Here is a 21,560-nt window from a genome sequence, read left to right as displayed (position 1 = left end):
AATCACTAGATATTAGGAGATACATTTGACTAATGATAACAACTATTAACAACTGTGAGATAAATTAGGAGAAGTAATAGCATTTGGTTGAGTGGCTTGACCGTGTATAGTTGAAGAGCTTGACTTGGGCTTTGACGATATTATATTCTTAACAGGTAACAATATGATACAAACTGAAAACATGATTCCCGTGATCTATATAACCACATTTATATAATCAAGCATCTTTGATAACATTATTCATGAAATTGCAGTTCATAGACTATACAACTAGATGTATAATGCTATTGTACATCTAGGGTTATTTTAGTCTTTCTCTAATACAATTATTAAATCCTAAAATAACAAACCTAAAACAAATCAAACGTAATCCTTCTTCTCCATAACTGCTTCCCTATTCTAACTACTAATCTCCATCTTCTTCCCTTATACAGATTAATTATCTTCTCCCTCTAAATTATTCAATCAGCTATTACAACTCTCATTCTTCAATCAAAACCATTAAGAAATTAATCAATTTTTACCATCAATGGTGGACAGAGCTTTATTGGCTGATGACCGATGGCTCGAATTCTTTATATATTCATCTTTTTCCATTATGCCTTACTTAATCATCCTCTCCCTCTAATTTATTTAATCAACTATTATAACTCTCTTTCTTCAATCGAAATCAATTTTTACTATCAATGATTGATGACTGATGACTCGAATTCTTCATATTTAAGCTCGACTTCTTTTGCCAATAACGCATCTAGTTTGTGTAATAGCTCGACTTCTTATATGACTTGCAAAAGCCTTGGGAAATTCAATTGGCAAGTCACGCATCAGGCGGAGCTTCAATGGCTAATGACTGATGGCTCGAATTTTTTTTTTATATAAGCTCGAGTTTTATGTTCAATAACACATGTATTTTGGGTAATAGCTCGACTTCTTAGATGACTTGCAAAAGCCTTGACTCCTTGAGAAATATAATTTACATATTGTTCAGCAAAAGATGAATCAGGATATAAAAGTAACTTAAAACTAGTTTCTATATAAAATTTCAACAAAAAACTCTACATTACAATTAGAATCAAAAGACTCTATATAGACTCAAAATCTCATGTAATTAAAATGTTGTTGAACCATTAGTAGATGTAATGCCACGAATTCGAAACATATACTAGGGGGTGTTTAGTTGAGAGGTTTGCAATGGATAGGAATGGATTTGGGCAAATCTAGTGTTTGGTTGGCTTGTTTTGGAATGGAGTTAGATACCTGATAGATTCTAACTCCATTCCAACTCCTTAGAATCTCATATCTAAGTTTTCACCCAAGTTTCCAACTCTATTCCCCCATAGTGTAAAAAATAAACATAACAAACAAGTTTAGAGTGGTATGGAGATCTCAATCCATACCTCTATGGTATGAGATTCTAATCCATTCCATTTCACCTTCTTGAACCAAACGACCCAATATGAAGAATTGTTGGAATGGGTAAACATAGGCTCAAAATATATAGCTCGAGTTCTTTATATCTTAGCTCGAATTCTAGCCAGTTGTATAATGAGCATTATACAACTGGATGTAGGATCCTATTTGTGATGAAATTGATAACATAATTGTGAGGAACATTGTTAAAGAAAATTGGTAACACTGTTAAACTAAACTGGTAACATTTTACAGTTAACTAATTATAATAACATTCTCAACATATAAGGTAACCTATTACGCTTTCCTAATTTCATAACTTATATCGAAATTTAAGTCAAAATTTTCATCATATGTCATCCACCAAACTGGTTACTTTGTTAAACAAAATGGTAACATGTTTGTGATGATATATACATCCAACTTTTACTTATAGGTCATTACTTGTTGCTCATTAGTTTAGATACAAACTTGGTAACATTATGATACAAACTTTTTTTTTTTTTTTTTTTTTTTGACAGCTGTAAATAAAGGTTTTACAAGTTCATGGCCTGCTTTGCTAGATTATGCGCAAGACCATTAAGACATCTAGGAATGAAATTAAAAACTAAGCAGTGAAAAGAACTAAAGGAGGCCCGGATATCCTCAAGGATACCCGTAATCCTGTGATCCTCCTTTTCTGACTCCGCCAATTGAGTTACAAGTTGTAGGCAGTCCGATGAAATATCCAAATGGAAAACCCGCCGCTCATGTGCCCACATTATGATACAAACTGAAAACATGTTTCTCATGATATATATACAACTAAATTTATAAAATCAAGCATTACTGATAATGCCGTTTCATAAAAATGGTAACATATTACACTTTCTATGTTTCATAACCAATATCAACACTTTTATATCAACTTTTATTTTCATCACATCTCATCCACGAAATTGATAACATTGTTCAAGGAACTAATAACATGTTTGTTAGGACACACATCAAATTTTTTACTTCTAAGTCATTAATAATTACTCATCAATTCAAAATACAAAACCGGTAACATTATATAACAAAGTGATGGCACTTTAAAATTATCCTACTTATATGTAATTCCCAAAACAAAAATGCTCTTTCTTTTTAAAAATAAATGCTAAATTAAAGCATTACATATTATACAAAAAAAAAAAAAGTTCAAATATTGGCAGCAAAATTCAACAAACTAGCATCAATTTAACAAATTGATGCCTTCCTCCGCACTCTGATGCATGCCTTTCTCCTCCTTCCTTTTCGTTCCTGCCATTGTCGTACATACCTTCTTTCAAACTTGACATAAGTATTTTGAAAAATTTGGATCTTTCCTCCTTTCTCTTCGTCCAACCATCTTTGAATCTTGTCTTCTCCTTATAACATTTTAGTATATTTGTGATACATTTTATATATCACTATAGATGCTGCAAAATATCACCATTGTTATTGAGAAAATATTACCCAATAAGTCAATTAACAGACATTCATGTAAAAATAACTTGTTTGTTCAATATGTTAACACTATTATTGCAAAATGTTACCATTCTTACATAGGAAGTAATACTCAATAAATCAATAAATTCACCCAACATGTTAACTATTCAGTTAAAATCTATCCAAAAATATAGTAATGCAACATTTTGTCCATAAATGGTCACATATTACACAATTAACTTACCATTGACATATATTGCACAAATTAATTAATATATTCATCTTACACTCAATATTAATAGATGGAAATCACTGTGATATGCAATAATAAGAGAAAAAATTCAAACTAGTCAGATTCATAACCAAAGTTAAACTACCCTTCAACACTTAAATAAAATTACAAGAAATAAAACCCAAAATAAAGTAACCTTCAACACTTCATCAAATTACTACAAATAAAAATCAAAATTAAAGTAACCTTCAACACCTTTAATGTTCCATGTACTAATCAATTTGCCTTCTTCTTTAAGGGATTTCTATTTGTCACTGTCTTTCTCGCCTACTTTTTTTTGTTTGGATGAAGATGACTGTTACTAGTTTTTTTTTTTTTTTTTTGTGATTTTGGATGTCTTGTTCTTTCTGGGATTTTTTGGATGAAGATAAAAAGAGAGGTTTTTTGGATGAAGATAAAAAGAGAGGTTTTTTGGATGAAGATGAAGAGAGAGAGAGAGATATAGGGTTTAGTAACTGACAGAAGATGAAAGCACAAAACAAATGAATTGTCTCGTTCAAATTGTATTAAAACTGTAAAAAATATAATTTTTTTAATCCCTAATATCAAGTCAGTCTGTCCATCCCTTCACTTTAACAGTGTCCTACTCTAATTTGCCGCATAGCCTACTTTTTTTATTATATGGCACTAGTACAGAAATGTCATACGACCACGGTTAAAAATGACATAAGGCTACGGTCGTACAGCCGTAGCAAATCTGGGGGTAACCTTAAGTAAGGAAGAAAAGGCTACGGTTCACAACCGTAGCCATAAGTGCATTTAAGGCTACGGTTATTGTCTTTTAACCGTAGCCAAAGGTGTATATAAACCTACGGTTCTTAATAATTAACCGTAGCCAAAAGTGAACATATGCCACGGTCAACAGGTCTATGACCGTAGCCAAAATCACATGACAAAAGTCCAACTATGCCCATTATTTGTGCCTACTATTCTGCAAAACACTAATCACAAATAAGATCCACCTATATACAATTTACCATTTGAACACCAATGGAAGCAAAATCACTTGGCTATTTTATAGCAAAAAACATCGTGCTCAGTAATACATATGTATTTCCAAATACAAGTCAAGTTACACAACAACATAAGTTGATTAATATTTCATAGTCACAAAATACATCCTCAATAATAACCCCTAAAAAATGATAACAAGTCCAGATTGATAGATCACCCGTCATATCTCTCTTCATGCTTCTCTTGAAAACTTGATGACCTTCAATAGATGACTTATTTTACCTACATATATTTACGTTACAATAACATTGAAATATGTAAGGATAAGAGCAAATGAAGAAATATTGGTAATAAAAAGGGAGAAGGGAGTAGATTTTGAGGATAATCTCTAATCATTAAACAAGTTGCAATATGAATAGGATTCAAACAAGATTCTATCAACTCCCAATTCCATCAACACAGATGCCATTTACAGCTAAAAGCCGTCAATTGTGCACTATTCCAACATAATTTTAGCCAAAAACTAAGTAGAGAAGAACATGACTAAAAGTGATGAGTATGATATAATTACCTAGAACTAGAAATGGTTCGTCATCAAATAAGTAGCCCATAGATCTCGAACCTCGTCCACTTCTTCAACGGTATAAGCCTTTTTTTATCCAAACCACTATCAATACATCAAAACATTAATATGTACAATTGAACATGTAAATAAAATTGTACCGTTAGTATGTTCACTAAGAATGTCAAAACTTGTCATTTAAATATTAAATACCTTGTTATAATCAGTTATATTCTGATTGTAGTGCCTCACAATATCTAACATGTACCGCATGACATAATAACCGCACTCTGTACTCCCAGGTTGTTGGGGACACTAAAAAAACCAATATCAAAAGGTAAAACGTCAGGAACATAACAAAAATGCAAGATAAATGTCATAAATCCAATTCAAAGGACAAATGCCAGGAATATAACAAAAATGCATAGACTGTATTATGGTATTGATGTGTGTATATGATATGGACTCAAAGAAATACAATTGTAGTTGAGTAGGCCTGAAAATGTAGCAAATGAGATCATCCGAATGGTTGAAATGGCAATTAGCATAGACTAAAAAACTTACTTCCAAGTTGCTCCATTTTAATGACATCCCTGATTTCAAAGTATAACCTCCACGAGCCTTAAAACCTCGAAACGCACTACAAAAAATATAATTATTGATGGTTAGGCCGAGATAATTTTTATAAATGCGTCTGTATAGTGTTAGTAAAAATGCACAAGTGCTTTACATACCCTTGTAAGAGGTTTTTAAAGGTCACATCACGTTTTTTAGACAAAGGATCACAAAAATACGCTTCTTGTACAAGTGGACAAAGAATTATCAGCGTCCAATGCATTCTACATATAATTAAAACAACAAATTTAAATAAATATCCACAAAAAAAATATAATATAAATAAAGCGAATCACCAAATTGGTAATATACTTACTCTTGACAAAATGGTACTAAGACGATCCCAACATTTTTCATTTGATACAAGCTATTTTCCACATACTTCATAACTTCATTATTAAGCTCTTTATCATCGCCTATTTGAGATATGATTGTTGGACATAAAAAAGCAATAGAAGACGAGCCTTCATTTTTTCCTCACAATGCTTTTGTAAATACCTTACATACACAAAAAATTAAAAACACGGTAATATAAAGTATTTATATAATAATTTGAATTTAGGATATGGATAAAGAGAAGAATATATACTAACTTACATCATGAACAATTGAATACATGACACATTCAAGAAAGCCATGCGAAGTAGCTGGTTAATATCTTCCTCCGTTACAAATATAGTTTTATCCGTCTCAAAGAAAAATACTTTCGATGGCAAGACTACGTCAAATATTTTTGCTTCAAGAACCATTAAGGAAAGCAAATCATGTAACTTCTTACATTCAGGTCCAATAGCCGATATATAATCATCGATCTAAGGCTCACTTGTTGGCCTGATCGTAGAACATTTGGATGTTTGTTTTTGTTTCTTGGGAGCCGAAGGTCTAATAGAAAGTGATTCCTTATGGAAAAAAAACGACATTATTAGAATAACAATAACAAGAAACAATAAAACAAGTATATGCGGGAATAGGGTGGATTAGTGTAAGAGGCTCAAATGGTTCTAATAGTCCTGGATACACCCAAAAAAAAAATTATATAGCTATAAAATTTGATATATGCGTACCTCGTCTCCAATCACAATTAGCTCCTTGGGCCACTGGACAAAACTTCCGGCCGCATCTGCTACACGCTCGAGAAATTCTGTGGGAACAGGAAGTGGGGCAGTACCTTCCAAAACTTTATCTATTGACACCCTCACATTACCAACGAGTAATGGCGTACCATGGACTAACTCCGTGTCATCTTCATTTGGGTAAACAGTATTTTCGGCAACGTTGAAAAGCACCCCATCATGAACACAAGTTAATCGACACTTTGTCGGCTCCTAAAAAGTAAAATAAAAGGTGTATTAAAATTAAATAACCAGTTCATGTTTGTTACTTTGTTTGTGAAAATAAGTATGCAGTAAAAAAATACCGTTAACTCGATGGGATTAGGCGCACTTGTTAGCTTGATGACATAACCTTTGGAAGTTCTTTTTTGTTTCTTGCCAGTTGAAGGTCTAATAGAAAGTGATTCCTTATAGAAAAAAAATCGACACTATTAGAATAACAATAAAAAGAAACAATAAAACAAGTATATGCAGGAATGGCCTATGTGGCATTCAACCAGAATCTCTCAAGCATTTGTTTGATGAATGCATTTATACTAGGGAATGTTGCAAGTTACTCAATGATTGAATGAGGATTGATGTAAATTAAAGGGCCTGCAAACTGGGGAAATGATACTTAAAAAACTGGTCAAATGGTTCTAATGTTGCTGGATCAACAAAAAAAAAAACCAATTATACAGCCTTATAAAATTTAATCTATACGCACCTCGTTTCCAATCACAATTAGCTCCTTGGGCCACTGGACAAAACTTCCGGCCACATCTGCTACACGCTCGAGAAATTCTGCGGGAACAGGAAGTGAGGCAGTACCTTCCAAAACTTTATCTATTAACACTCTCACATTACCAACAAGTAATGGCGTACCATGGACTAATTGTGTGTCATCTTCATTTGGGTAAACAGTAGCTTCAGCAACGTTGGAAATCACCCCATCATGAACACAAGTTAGTCGACAATTTGTTGGCTCCTAAAAAGTAAAATAAAACGCGTATTAAAATCAAGTAACGAGTTGATCGATTGTTACTTTTTTTGTCAAAATAAGTATGGAGTACAATAAATTTAAGTATTTTAATAGAAAAATACCTTTAACTCGATGGGATTAGGCTTGATGACACAATCTTTGGATGTTTGTCCTACTTTATTGGCTGTCGAAGGACTAATACTAAGTGATTCCTTATGGAAGAAAATGACATCATTAGAATAACAATACCGAAAGGTTAGAAAAAAAAACCAGTTGATCAGTTGTTACTATGTTTGTCAAATAATAAATGATTCTTAGTACAAAAATACCTTTAATTCTTTAAGATTAGGAGTGACATGTATTTCTGTGCTCCTCTCTACAATTTTGACCGGGTCCACGGATTGACAACTACTCTGATATTCATCATAATCGTCTGATAGCTGCATTCCCAATCTCTTTAATATGCCAGTCACCTCTTGTCGAATAAGGTGGCTAAAGTTCTCTTGATTTTCCTTCTGTATTCTCTGCGTAATTGCAGCTACTTCTTGATCAGATATTCCCTTAGGCCTTTGAGAAATCCGATGCGATGTTCCAAACACATCCTTGATAGTAACTCATGCACTAAATCCTCTAACTCGACCTGAGTGTTCCTTCTTACCTAGGCTACGTGACAAGACGTCATCATATCTATTTGGAACAAATTCTCCTGAAGCTACCTTCTTTGTCCATTCAATCTGTTATGATACAAAACAAAGTTACATAATAATAGTAATATTATTTTTGTTAACCATTTTAACTTAGTAGCATTATCTAAAATCTTAAGTCAATACAAGAAGCATCAAACTGAACACTCTAGTTATTGTATTTGTGAGATGGAGGTGGAAATTCTTCCCCATATGTTCTATCAATGGAGATCTAGGAACAACACACTCAGGTGTAGTCACTCAATACTTGACAATCCTACTTAAATTGACTTAAATTGCTGAAATAATAATGGAGCAGGTGAAGACTAAAATAGAGAAGTCTAATGCACATTCCACTAAACCTAAGAGATAATAATTGGGTGGCAATTATTCTAACCGAACAAAGCACCAAAACACTAACCATTTCTTCTGCCACTTCCTGAGTTTTCTTATTTGGAACCTTCCCATCAGATTTAGTCCTTCCTTTAATCCAACGCCAACTACGATCAAGAACTAAATCGTTCACAGATTTTGATGAAAAAGAAGACGTGGAAGATTCGGCTACCCATTCAGCCATCCTTTGGTTATATCCCCGCCTACCCATAAGATGAGGATGCTCGCTTTACTTACGACTCTCTGAAGCTTTCCTACTTCTTTCCTGAAATAAGCAATTGATGTTGTAAAAAGAATTTAACAAAAGGAATCTAAAATACTTCCACATTGGTCATAAAAATCATAACTTTACCTTGAATTCTTCGGTCTCTCTGGATTTTTTGAATTTTTCCCAATCAGCAGGTTCAATAAAGCTATAATAATCAGCCGGCGAATCATACTTGGGATGTTTGTTACGTATATACTTCCGAGTCAACTTTCCCTTAAAATCTTTCCACTTACTCCCACAAGAAGATAGCACAGTCGCCTTATGTCTCTCATGAATTTGATACTTTTTCTAAAAAATTTAAAACGAAAGTAAATTACAGCTATCTAACGATAACCAAGCAAGTTTGAATGGAAAAGTAATTACAGATAAAGAGACTTATAGCTATAACTGCCCAAAGTAAATTTTTAAGACCAACATCAACATCTTTATCCCAATCATCAAAGGTGATTTACACTTGACTACGAACCTTCCTACCGCAGTAACTTGCAAACTTAGTAGCAAATTCTCCCGTTGGACAGCCAGCATTATCCCATGCTAGAGGAAATGGACCTTTACCTTCAAGCTTCTTCAATTTTGTAGGTCCTCGCGTTCGCTTTTGTTTAGGGCGGCTTCTTTTTTCATTCTCCATCTTATTTGTATTTTCATCGGCAGAGGAATCACTACTGCTTCCACTCTCAGAATTATCCTCCATCATAAAATTCCTACACATTAAACATCACTCATAGCAAATATAAAGCATCTAAACAATGAAAATCCAAATAATATGTGAATATATAAATATTGCTTTTACCTGCTTCTAATCACCACAGTTCTGTGACCAAGTATTTATTTAATTTTAACCTTTGAACATAAGGACTCAAAAGCAGAAGGAAGTTACACAGGAGTAGATATAGTAGAATTTTCAGAATAAAAACATAACAGGTTTTATTTTATTGAAAATGTAAGTAGAATTAAATCAAGGCCTACAAAAGGCAAGCACAAATAAATCCATGTTCCACAAATAAAATCAGCTCGTCATATAGTTAGTTTAATTTGTCTCTTCCCAAATGCCCTCATTATGATCATCTCTTACATAATTAACTAAGGTGTCATTTTGAGGGGGCATTCCTGGCAATCCATCAGAAAAAGGAGGAATATCATCAAGTTGATCATATTCTTCCTCGTCTTCTACATCATCCACTCCAAGAATACGTCTCTTGCCTTGAAGCACAATGCACCACTTATCATTTACTGGATCCGCGACATAGAAAACTTGTTTCGCTTGTGAAGCCATTATAAGAGGCTCATTCTTGTACCCCGGCCTACTAAAATCTACCAATGTAAAGCCATACTCGTTTACGCGTAAACCTTTCTTACTATCAGCCCATTTGCATTTGAACAACGGAATCATGAATGTTGCATATTGCAACTCCCATATGTCTTCAATGATCCCATAATAGGGCATTTGATTATGAACAGGTGTACTACCTTTAGTGCCAAATTCAGTACTGGAAGCCACTACTGTAACTCCACTATTTTGCATTGTACTCTTACTATCTTGACGCTCGGTATAAAAACAATAGCCATTAATATCATACCCTTCAAATGATTTAACTTCATTATTTGGGCCATAAGCTAACCATTTAACGGTTTCACCCACCGTGTCAGCGGTATTTGACAACTCACCCAACACTTTTCCCCTAAACCATTTCACAAAGGACTTGTTATGTTGTTCAGCTAACCATTTCTTACTCTTTAAGAGATGTTCCACCCTTAATGTTTGCATGTGTTCTTCTAGGTAAGGATGAACTTCAGTGAGATGTTGTAAGACATGGAAATGAGCATTACTAAGTTCTTCACAATTGAAAGATACCCATTTTGCTCCGATAGTGCCTTTACCCTCAAGTCTTCCTTCATGTCGAGATTTTGGAATCCCAAATGGTTGAACATTTGCCAAATAATCTTTACAAAACCCAATAACCTCTCCGGCTATGTAGCCTTCAACAATACTAGCATCCGGCCTATATCTATTAGTTGTATACCCTTTCAAAATGCTCATATATCGCTCAAATGCATACATATCCCTTAAGTGTACGGGGCCTAATAGCTTAGCCTCCCTAACCAAATGTACAACCAAATGTACTGAAATATCAAAAAATGAAGGGGGGAAATACATCTCCAACTGACATAAAGTTTCAACGATGTCTGCTTGCAACTTATCAAGTGAGTCAGGATCAATCACTTTGCTATAAATTGCATTAAAGAAAAAACAAAGTCTTGTAATTGCACATATGACATCTTTTGGCAACACTGATCGAATGGAAACGTGCAAAAACTGTTGCATTATAACATGATTATCATGAGATTTTAGACCAATCAACCTCAAATCCTTCATTGAAACAAGATTTTTCATATTGGAAGAATAACCATGTGGTACCTTAATACCACGAATGCACTCACACACAGTTGTTTTTTCCTTCTTAGACAAAGTATAGCAAGCTGGAGGAAGATATGCACGCTTTCCATTCTCTTGTGGTGCCAACTCTTTCCGAATTCCCATCTCTTCAATATCTTTCTTTGCTTTATACCCGTCTTTAGTCTTTCCAGGGATATTAAGAAGTGTTCCTATAAGACTCTCAGCAACATTTTTTTCAACATGCATAATGTCAATACAATGTCTTACGGGCAGATGTTGCCAATATGGAAGGTCCCAGAATATAGACTTCTTCTTATATTTTGCATTCTTTAGAAATCGGTTGGGTTTTCCATAAACAACATTAATATCTTTGACTTGTTGAAATACTTCATCTGCCTCTAGTGGAATAGGAGCCATTTTATTCTCCACCGTCCCATTGAATGCTTTTTTCATCTTACGATAAGGGTGATTTCGTCGCAAAAATCTTCGATAGTTTGTGTAAACATTCTTACCACTATAAGTAAGCCAAGGAGCTACAGTTCCTTCATCACATATTGGGCAAGCTTTTTTCCCTTTAACCGAGTATCCAGACAAATTGCCATATGCAGGAAAATCGTTTATAGTACACAACATAGCATGCAATTTGAAATTTTCTTTTGCAACTGAATCATACACCATCACCCCTTCATCCCACAATAAACTCAAATCATCAATGAGAGGCTCTAGATAAACATCTATATCGTTCCCAGGTTGATTTGGTCCTTGTATAAGAAGTGACAACATTAAGTATTTGCGCTTCATACACAAATAAGGAGGCAGGTTGTAGATACAAAGAAGGACAGGCCACGTGCTATGCTGACTACTTAAAGTAGAGAAAGGATTCATTCCATCTATGCAAAGGCCCAAGCGCAAATTTCTAGAATCCTTGCCAAATTCTGAAAATTTTCTATCAATTGTTCTCCATTGAGGTGCATCGGCAGGATGTCTAAGCTTGCCATCTTTTTTTTCTCATTTCTAAATGCCACCTTAACTTTTTAGCTTCATTTACATTAGCAAAAAAGCGTTTAAATCTTGATATTATAGGTAAATACCACACCACCTTTGCTGGAGAGCCTTTCTTTTTCTCACAACTGCCATCCTTGTCCTTCACTCGATATCGTGATGTCCGACACTTTGGACATTTATACAAATCCTTATATTTTTTACGGTACAAAATACAATCGTTCGGACATGCATGAATTTTTTCATAGTCACAACCTATTGGACACATAACTTTCTTGGCTTCATAAGTAGATTTTGGAAGAACGTGACCTACGGGAAGTATGTCATGTAAGAGTTATAACAACGCTGTAAAACTCTTATCGCTCCACCTATTTTCCACTTTTAAAGACATTAAATTCATTACAGCAGATAAACGGGTGAATCTATCACAATTAGGATACAAAGGTTTCTCCGCATCACTTAACAATAATCTCTCCAAAACACGAGCCTCATCCTCAAAATTAACTTGCACGTCATCAATCAAGCTATCTATTCGGTCCCTTTCAATATCATCATCATTAACATCTTCTCTTGTCTCTTGTTTGCCTATTTCTATTCCAGAAATACCTATGGGTTCACCATGAAATATCCAACGTGTATAATCTTTCACAAATCCACGTAAAACTAAATGATCCACACAAACATTAGGGGTCTACACTTTTTCCAAATTTTCAAAATCAAGACAAGGGCATAATATGCGGGTCTCTCCTTTTCTAACTGCATTTTCCACAACACATCTCACAAATTTCTCTTTCACCAAATTCCGAAATTCAAGAGTTGAACGTTTCATATTATACATCCAACTTCGATCCATGGCTAGAAAAACAATACCTAAAAGGAATTTAAAAATATATCAATAGCAAAGAGGACAAGCAATACCATTTTGTGTTAAGACATATGCTCTGATAGTTTTTCTGATCTTAAATGCAAATAAGGTATTGAAACTTAACTTTCTTTTTTTATAAAAGATACAAAGAAAATATTTACGAGAATATTATGCTTACTAACAGAGATAAGACAGCTATGAGAGAGTTATAATGTCAATAGTGTAAGGACGAAAGGAAGATGCTCAAAAATTTTTACATACTATCAGGTCAATTCATAAGACTTTTGTTCTTAATTAGTGTCATATATAGGCAGGAAACCTTCACTACTACTATTATAGAACTAGGGGTTGATAGTATAATATGAGCATAGGAGGTTTTTACAATAGACGTTATTCAGACAACCTCGACTGCCTAATAAAGTACAGTTAACTAGTACTTGGATAGCCGGCTCGAGACTACTCATTATGCAAATCCTAAGCTTTAGCAGAGAAAAGTGAGAAAGAAACCCACCCAATAGTTAGTCAAATCATAAATATTCCAAATATTAGAACAAAGTCTTGTTTTTTCATGCCTTTTGTATTGTGAATATAATTCTGACATCTTTTTAAATTCAATTTGCATTCTGGCTGCATTATCAATTAAAAATGTTGAAAGTCTTTTATTAGAAGGCCCTTCCTTAAAAATGACATTTCAAGACATTAGTTTACAAATGGATAATTTGTTTGAGCAACAGGAGATAAAAAAATGGCAAAGTGAAAATGTGATACTAATGATTTCATTTATTTGACCGTTTAGCATAATAATGTCACAAGTAATTCCAACTTCCTTATGTTTTGCTTCAATATAAGAGGCTAATTAAATACTTTTTATCAAAACATTCAAGATGCAGGGGAAAACTAGTAGGCCAGTACACTCATCAAACAATGCAAAGTAAGTCATTTAAAATATTCAAATGTCCCTTTGAGAACTAAAATAATTAAGTGTTTGAATCCCCAAATCCTTGAATTAATGTAGTGAGTCAATCAAATGATGTTCCTAAATCCTAGTAATGATTAAGTTAGTTTCCCTTAAAATGTATATATTCGATTTAATGACTAAAAATTAAGTATTATCCTTTTAAATAGATATGAAAAACGTTTGTTACCCCTAAGCTATCCGATAGATAAGAAGACGTTATGATTAGAGTCGACAAACATGACTCGACTGAGTGACTCCCCAAAAGAATAGGCTTACCCGATATAACCCGGTCCAACTTGGCACAACCCAAACCCGATCCAACCAACTCGATTGCGACCTTTAAGTATGACAAGGTCATTTTTTAATTAATGAGGAATTATGACAAGATGTTAATATGTTATACGCAAAGTTTACATGTTGCAAATTTGCAATGATATGAAGTTGGTTTGTTGTATGTGAGACCATAAAAATTGACGAAGCTCATTCGAATAGAGTAAAAAAAAAAACAACAAAAAATTAATTTATCATTTCGGTTCAAAAATCATATTTCTAAATATTTTGAGTATTGCGACTACGAGAAGAAGACTAATTCTAAAAACGCACAACGACGGGCTCGAGCTCATCAAACACAAACTACAACATTATTTTGACAGTTCCTGACATTACCCACCCTCTCTCTGAATAATGATTAAGGGAATAAAACATTGTTCAGTAATCATTACTCTTATTATATGTCAAACTTATCATCAAATAATTCATTACCCAATTAATTAACTTTCCCAATAATTATCACTGAATTAAAATTTATCCTCGATTGCTAAGTATAACAATCCCTGTCCACGATGATTGACCCACCGAACGCAAGGAACTCTTTGCTCCTCATTATTCAATCACTTCAGGTTCTCTCTCTTATCTCACTATCTCTCCCTCCTTCATAATTTAAATATTTAAATAATTAAAACTTCACATTTCCATGAATTCATTGTTAATTACCTACTAATTATCTTTTAATTGTAATCGAATCTTAGTTTTCTTGTATGTTCAATTCTTCGAATACCTATATTCTAAGTTAGAATTTCCTATCTCGCTTTTGGTCAAATCAGTCTCCCATATTCGAATACCTATATTCTAAGGACTGGAGTGAATTCCTAACACGAAATAACCTACTCTGAATTCACAAGAAAACCCCTAAATTTGGTATAATCCTAACCCTAAATTAAATTAATAAGCAAAAATTTAATATATATGAAAAAATTGATTTGTTCAGAAAAATTACCCGGAATCTACTTTGAGTATGGCGGTGGTGGTGATGCCGTCGTGAGCAGATTGAGGCTGGTGGTGTTGGCGACAAGCGGTGCTGACGAAAACTTGGATCGTATGAACTGGAGGTTGATATAAGAGAGTATTTTAGAAAAATAAATGAATGACCCTTGCCTTCTATTGTATTCCACTATTCCGTATGATTAATTTTGGAATTTCTTTTTTTTTTTCCTTTTTTTGGAAATATTAATATACTAAGGCAATATAATAAGGGAGCCAAAAAATCACGAGCTTTGCGCCAACAATTATTTTTACGAATGGCTACGGTCTACTACAACCATTGCTTTTATTCTATATTTGGCTACAGTTTCTATAGTGAACCGAAGCCTTTTGTTTCTCAACACACATTTGGCTACGGTTCTTTGACAACAACCGTAGCCTTTAATAATAGGCTACGGTTATTTTTATGACCGTAGCCTAATGTACTAGCCTAATGTCATTTTTGTACTAGTGTGGGTAATGCTTTAATTTACCAGATTCCTCTAATATGGTACTAATTCGACCCGTCTTATACTTAAGACGGATACCATCCGTCTTAAGCAAGACTAATTGAAGGGAGTTTACGTACAAGTTTCTTTAAAAACCGTGTTTAGGTATAAACAAATTTAAAGATAGAATATGTATAACTAATTAATGTTCATTATCAATTGGATAAATGGGTTCTTTTACCATGTGGCCACGTCAGATAATCGATTTTTTTTAAGCAAAATCCCTTGAGAGAGTTTACGTGCAAGTTTCTTTAAAAACCGTCTTTAGGTATAAACTAATTTAAAAATAGAATATGTATCGCTAATTAATGTTCATTATCAATTGGATAAATGGGTTCTTTTACAACGTGGCCACGTCAGATAATCGACTTTAATTAATAATAAATCACGATCCGCAATACATATGATGTCCCCTGGAGTATAGATAAACCAAGAACGTCTACCTTCTATCCAAGGAACGAGATCATCTAAAGAATGAGCGACCCTATTGAACTGCCTACGAGCAAAGGAAAAAAATGTAGTGTCAAAAAAAAAAGCAAATGTCGTAAATATCATCGTCAATGAAAAACAAATCGCTTCGTCCACGCTTCCTCTTTGAGAGATTTCTACCACTGCCAGACAATCACGGTTGACCCTCCTCTCATAACTGTATGAGCAAAAACAAAGATAAACAAATACAGTAGCGAGAATGACTAGCATAAGAGTTAGCATGATGTACAACCGGTAAGATCAAGAACTAAGCCTTCCATGGATTTCATATTGAACAAGACCCAGATTAATAACATAACTAGTTTTATACCCGTGCAAAAAATACACGGGTCATAATAGCAGGCGCTATCATTAGATACATGAACATATAATTTGAGCGTAACATATAATTGAGCCTGATTAAGTGTTCAATATCGTGACAATATAAATAGTCCATATTTGGAGATTCGAATATTTGATAAATATTAGAGTTGAATATCAGATAATATATAATCGTATTTTATTAGAATTATATTAATGATATTTGACATATTAGACCCGTTAAATGTATGTAAATTGCAACATTTTATGTAATTATCACATTGTAACTTATGTTTTAACATAAGTAATTAAAATAAGAATATGAGATATGAATATGAATTGGGTTTGGATTGGGGTAAGGAGAGAGGGTAATTAAGGAGGTGTTTGGTTGGGGGATTTGGAATGGAATGGAATTGATTTAATCCATTCTAATGTTTGGTTGAGCCATTTTAGAATGGTGTAAGAATCCGGATGGATTCTAAATCCATTCCAACCCTCCCTAATCTCATACCCAACCCTTACCCAAAGATTCTAACTCCATTCCATAATGTTTGACATTTCATTCAATTCCAAGGTTCAACCAAATAATATAAACTTAAGTGTGGGATTTAGAATCCATTTCATAATGGTATGACATTCCAATCCATTCTATTCCTTTCTTTCGAACCAAATGCCCCATAAATAGAATAGGAAACATGAGAGGGCCCGCAAGTAGAAATTCAACAACCAATCAGAAGCCAAAAAAACACTTGACTTTTATAATATGTAGATATCTATTTACAGGTCAAGTATGGATTTATCGTCTAAACTCGGATTATGAGGAAAAAAAATAATAGCCTCACTGCAATTATGAAGAATTTTTTTGAACTATTTCCCATTTTATGTAATATAGGGATGTGCAAAAGTTTATGAAGTATAACTAGATTTCAGGATGTGGCTAAACATAGAACAAAAGAAATGGGTGGGAGAGCAGCATGCATAAAATTTTCAATGAGTTTCAATCATTCAAAAACTAGACAAAGAAATTAGAGAGAAAGACCTGGAAAACAATGTTGCTTATGTTACATTTTTGTTTTGTTTTTTTCAATAAAACTTTTTCGCTCGAATATGTTAAGAAACTCGGAAAAGGTGTTTAAATAACAATGTTCTTAACAACAATGTTCGTAATGTGAAGATCTTGTGGTGCAAATATATTATCAAATTAATCGATCTCGAGATAATAAAATATTTAGAAAGAAAAACAAAAATAAAATTCAGATAGGAAAAGAGAAAAACGAGAAGGAAGAACGAAGCAAGGATGTGGACAGCAAAAGGGAGTGCAGGAAAGAAGGCAGGCTCAAATGGGGTGGTGGCAGTGGCAATAGACAAGGATAAAAATAGCCAATATGCCCTTAGATGGGCTGTTGATAACCTCGTTTCCCAAGGCCGGCCTATCATCTTAATTCATGTCATCGTCGACCCTAATTTTTCAGGTTCTATATTCCCCCTGCCCTTCTCTTCAGATATTCTATTTCCTTGAACTTGAAAAAAGGGTTACGAGAGAATGCGTTAGCCGGGTGGGAAGCCTAAGTATCATCCGGTGGGTACCTAGGAGGTGATGCCTATTTATCGTCTTATAGAAAAGAGTAAATTATCAATTACACCCACGCTTAATCCACATTTTTAAACTAACTCCCACGTCAAATTTTTTTAATGATTTACCCCCAAATTATTTACTCAGGTTACATTTTGCACCCTTTACCATTTTCCGGCAAAAAAAATAAAGAATTGACGATTTTGCCCCCGCATCTTCCTTTCTCTCTATACAAACATCTTGCTTCTTGCTTTCTCTTTCTCTTCTTTCCACATCATTTTATGGGGTTCTTCATCTAATTTCCCCAAAAATTTTCCACCAAAAATTTTCCCCAAATCTCCGTCATAATCAAGCAATTGATGAAGATGAAGAACCAATCAAAATCCTAATTGAACCATTCACTAAAGAACAATTAATCATGATTGATCGAAGGACGTAATTGAGATGGTTCTTTCGAAGTCTTTAATGGAATATCTTGGAAAGATTGTACAAGGCTCTTTGTAATACAACTTGTGAACTGGGATTTTAGGGAATTTCCAGTTGTTTCCCACTTTTGTATTACTATCCTCTTTTCCTCTGAGTTTAATAGCCGCCATTGATCTTCAACTGAACCTAGTAAGAAATAACTAGACACAAGATCATTGAATAACTTTGATGACGTTAGATGAAACAAGATACGCAAAAGCAGAAGCAAACGTTGCAGAAGAAATCGAAAGAGGCGATGACATTAGATGAAACAGGAAACAAAATTGAAAGAATAGAACACTTCTAGGAACTCGAAGTGTAACCGCGTAAGAGCGACCACATTCTACAGGTTTGAAGAGATTTGTGTAAGAGCAGGCACTTTTGACTATGACCCGATTTTTGCCATGCGATACAAAAATATTTTGAAGGGACATAGGAAGTGGTACGGTCTGAAGGGTCGAACTGCGTCGTGTCAGTTTGATGCGGTTGGGCCTGTGGCTGGGAGTAGTGGGGCGTGGCCAGGTTTGTTGACGGCGGTTGGGGTTTCAGACGGAGTATACAAACACAGAGAATAGAATGAAAGAGATGGGAAAGAGGGGAAACAAGTCAACAACCTAATTAATAAAAGAATAGGGGCAAAATCGTCATATTTAAACAAAAAGTTTGAATTTTGACGGAAAATTGGCCTGAAAATGGTAAAGGGTGCAAAATGTAACCTGAGCAAATAATTTGGGGGTAAATTATTAAAAAAATTTGACGTGGGAGTTAGTTTAAAAATGTGGATTAAGCGTGGGTGTAATTGATAATTTACTCTATAGAAAATAAAATGTGCTACCGAATCGTCCTTATTTAAAAGGTCCTCCTAGAGCATGCGAGAGAGCAGTGTGACTCAGTAATTAGTATCATCATATGATGTATTATTGTACTTTGGACAAGAAACATGAGTGAGTGATACCATATCTTATGTGCAAGGTCCTCAATACCACCGAATGATGCCCACCCATCGTCGTCTAGATGAGGAAAACGAGTGGAAGAGAGTAATAAATGACATTGCTTAGGCTAATTTTCTAAGCAAAAACTACATTTTTATTTAAACATGGCACCCAAATGTCATGCTTCTGGAAATTTTACATAGTTACCTAGGAGTAGATGATATCAAAGAAAAAAAAATTAGTACATGATGCGCAAAATCGATATTTGAAAGCATTTGATTAAAGGGTTACCTTCAAAAAAAAATTTAGTACATGATGCTCTTAAAATTCAGTTGAACTTCAGTTGTCCTATAGAGAGATTCCTGTCAAAAAACTGTTCAACATGAAACAAATTAGAACTTGAGGCAACATCTCTAAACACTTGACAAATTTTGGAGAGTATACAGATATATTTCACATGATACTCGTATTATATTTCAAGAATATGCAAATGCATCAGCCAATTAGAGTTAGGCGCTGATATTTTCTACTCTCTCTGTCCCGGTTATTTGTTGTCCTTTTCTTTTTTTGGGTGTCTCAGTCATTTGTTATCCTTTCTATTTTAAAAATGAATTTGATGAATAATTTGATCATTCTCATTCAATTTGTTCCACATGTCATTTAGTTATTAGCCCTCTCCTCTTTCCTTGGTCTTTGTGCCAAAACAAAAGGACAACAATTGACCGGGACGGAGGGAGTAATATATTATAGGGTTACTAACTTAAAACCCGTGCAAAATTGCATGGACATTATAAAATTAAAGCATTTTCAAATGTTATGATTCTAAATAATATTTTATTTAGATTTATTGTGTAAGGTTGTAATTTGCCTTACAAATTTGTTGCAAAAATCTATATAAAAAATTAATAATTGAAAGGCAACAAAACATATGCAAATTATACTCTGTATATGTTTGTTGATACTTTCTTTTGAAGTCTAAATTTCTCATTCTTACCAACGACTTCAATCGCTAATTACAACAATAGAAGTTCTTTAAGGAAATAAAATTGGTTCCATGACCTTTTGTGATCTTTTGCACCAGCTGAATAAAAGCGTTCATCCATCGTCCCATATTATTATTTTTCTATCTTAAAAAAACATAACACAATATTTAGATACAGAACTTTTAATTTTTCAAAATTTCCTACTCTAAAGATAAATATTCGATTAAACAAAAAAAAAACATTACACCCTTTTAGTGAATTATGAAGTAGAATTTATCATTTTTTCCATTTTAAGGAAATTTAATTTAATATATATAATTACTCGTTTATCACCCAATTTTCGGTTATCCACCCGTTTATCACTCACAAATCTCATCAAACTTATTCCAGTAACTTAAACTAAACTCCCTGCATTTCGGATATCACTAACAAAAATCACAAATTCTCATTTAAGAAAGACATATCGGTCTTAACTCAAGTATCGCAAGACAAGCATAGTGCATTAATATTAGCAAAAAGTTTGTCTATGCAAGTGGGGTATTATGTAATACGTTTTATTTTTAAGATGAAGATATTCGTCGTAAGGAAGTCCTATTGAAGAAAAAATATGCTAATTGACCATACAATTATACAAAACTCAAAGCAAATGTACAATAGTCATATACACTATTGAAGAGAATAAAAATCTTGCAATTTGACTGAACAATTGCATCTCTATGAAATTAGTGAAATTGCTAAACATTAATGAAAAATTCTTAGGTCCTTCAGAAGGACTATTAATGTGTCCTCCCTAACTAATAAGAAACATTCATGTTCATTTAAAAGCTATAAATATAAAGTTAAATATAAGAAAAATATTAGTATGAAGACTTATTATTGGTTAGGGAGGACACATTAGACCTAAGAATTTTTCAACATTATACTCTCTCCGTCCCGGTCAATTGTTATCCTTTCGTTTTGGCACAAAGACCAAGGAATGAGGAAAAAGTCAATAACTAAATGACAAGTGGAACAAATTGAATGAGAATGATCAAATTACTCATCAAGTTCATTCTTAAAATAGAAAGGACAACAAATGATTGAGACACCCC

General features: G+C 33.7%; 1 protein-coding gene and 2 long non-coding RNA genes across 3 annotated transcripts; all 3 read right to left on the bottom strand.

Moving 5' to 3' along the window:
• Positions 1–4,159: 4,159 nt before the first annotated feature.
• Positions 4,160–5,308, bottom strand: LOC141633864 (uncharacterized). The gene is made up of 4 exons (XR_012538617.1): positions 5,232–5,308; positions 4,881–4,982; positions 4,677–4,772; positions 4,160–4,387 (listed from the first exon to the last, which is right to left on the bottom strand). It is a non-coding gene; the product is annotated as an uncharacterized LOC141633864 (long non-coding RNA).
• A 775-nt stretch (positions 5,309–6,083) lies between these two features.
• On the bottom strand, positions 6,084–6,803 carry LOC141633842 (uncharacterized). Its single transcript, XR_012538594.1, has 3 exons — positions 6,700–6,803; positions 6,347–6,607; positions 6,084–6,181 (listed from the first exon to the last, which is right to left on the bottom strand). It is a non-coding gene; the product is annotated as an uncharacterized LOC141633842 (long non-coding RNA).
• Positions 6,804–9,726: 2,923 nt separating this feature from the next.
• Positions 9,727–11,877, bottom strand: LOC141628429 (uncharacterized). Its single transcript, XM_074441576.1, has one exon. The coding sequence runs from the start codon at positions 11,875–11,877 to the stop codon at positions 9,727–9,729; it is 2,151 nt and encodes a 716-aa protein (XP_074297677.1).
• Between the last annotated feature and the right edge of the window lie 9,683 nt (positions 11,878–21,560).

This window comes from Silene latifolia, chromosome Y (genome assembly GCF_048544455.1).
Source record: "Silene latifolia isolate original U9 population chromosome Y, ASM4854445v1, whole genome shotgun sequence".
In the NCBI taxonomy this organism is placed as follows: domain Eukaryota; kingdom Viridiplantae; phylum Streptophyta; class Magnoliopsida; order Caryophyllales; family Caryophyllaceae; genus Silene; species Silene latifolia.
Note: the sequence above shows the minus strand (reverse complement) of the source record. Positions and strands in the feature narration are given on the sequence as shown.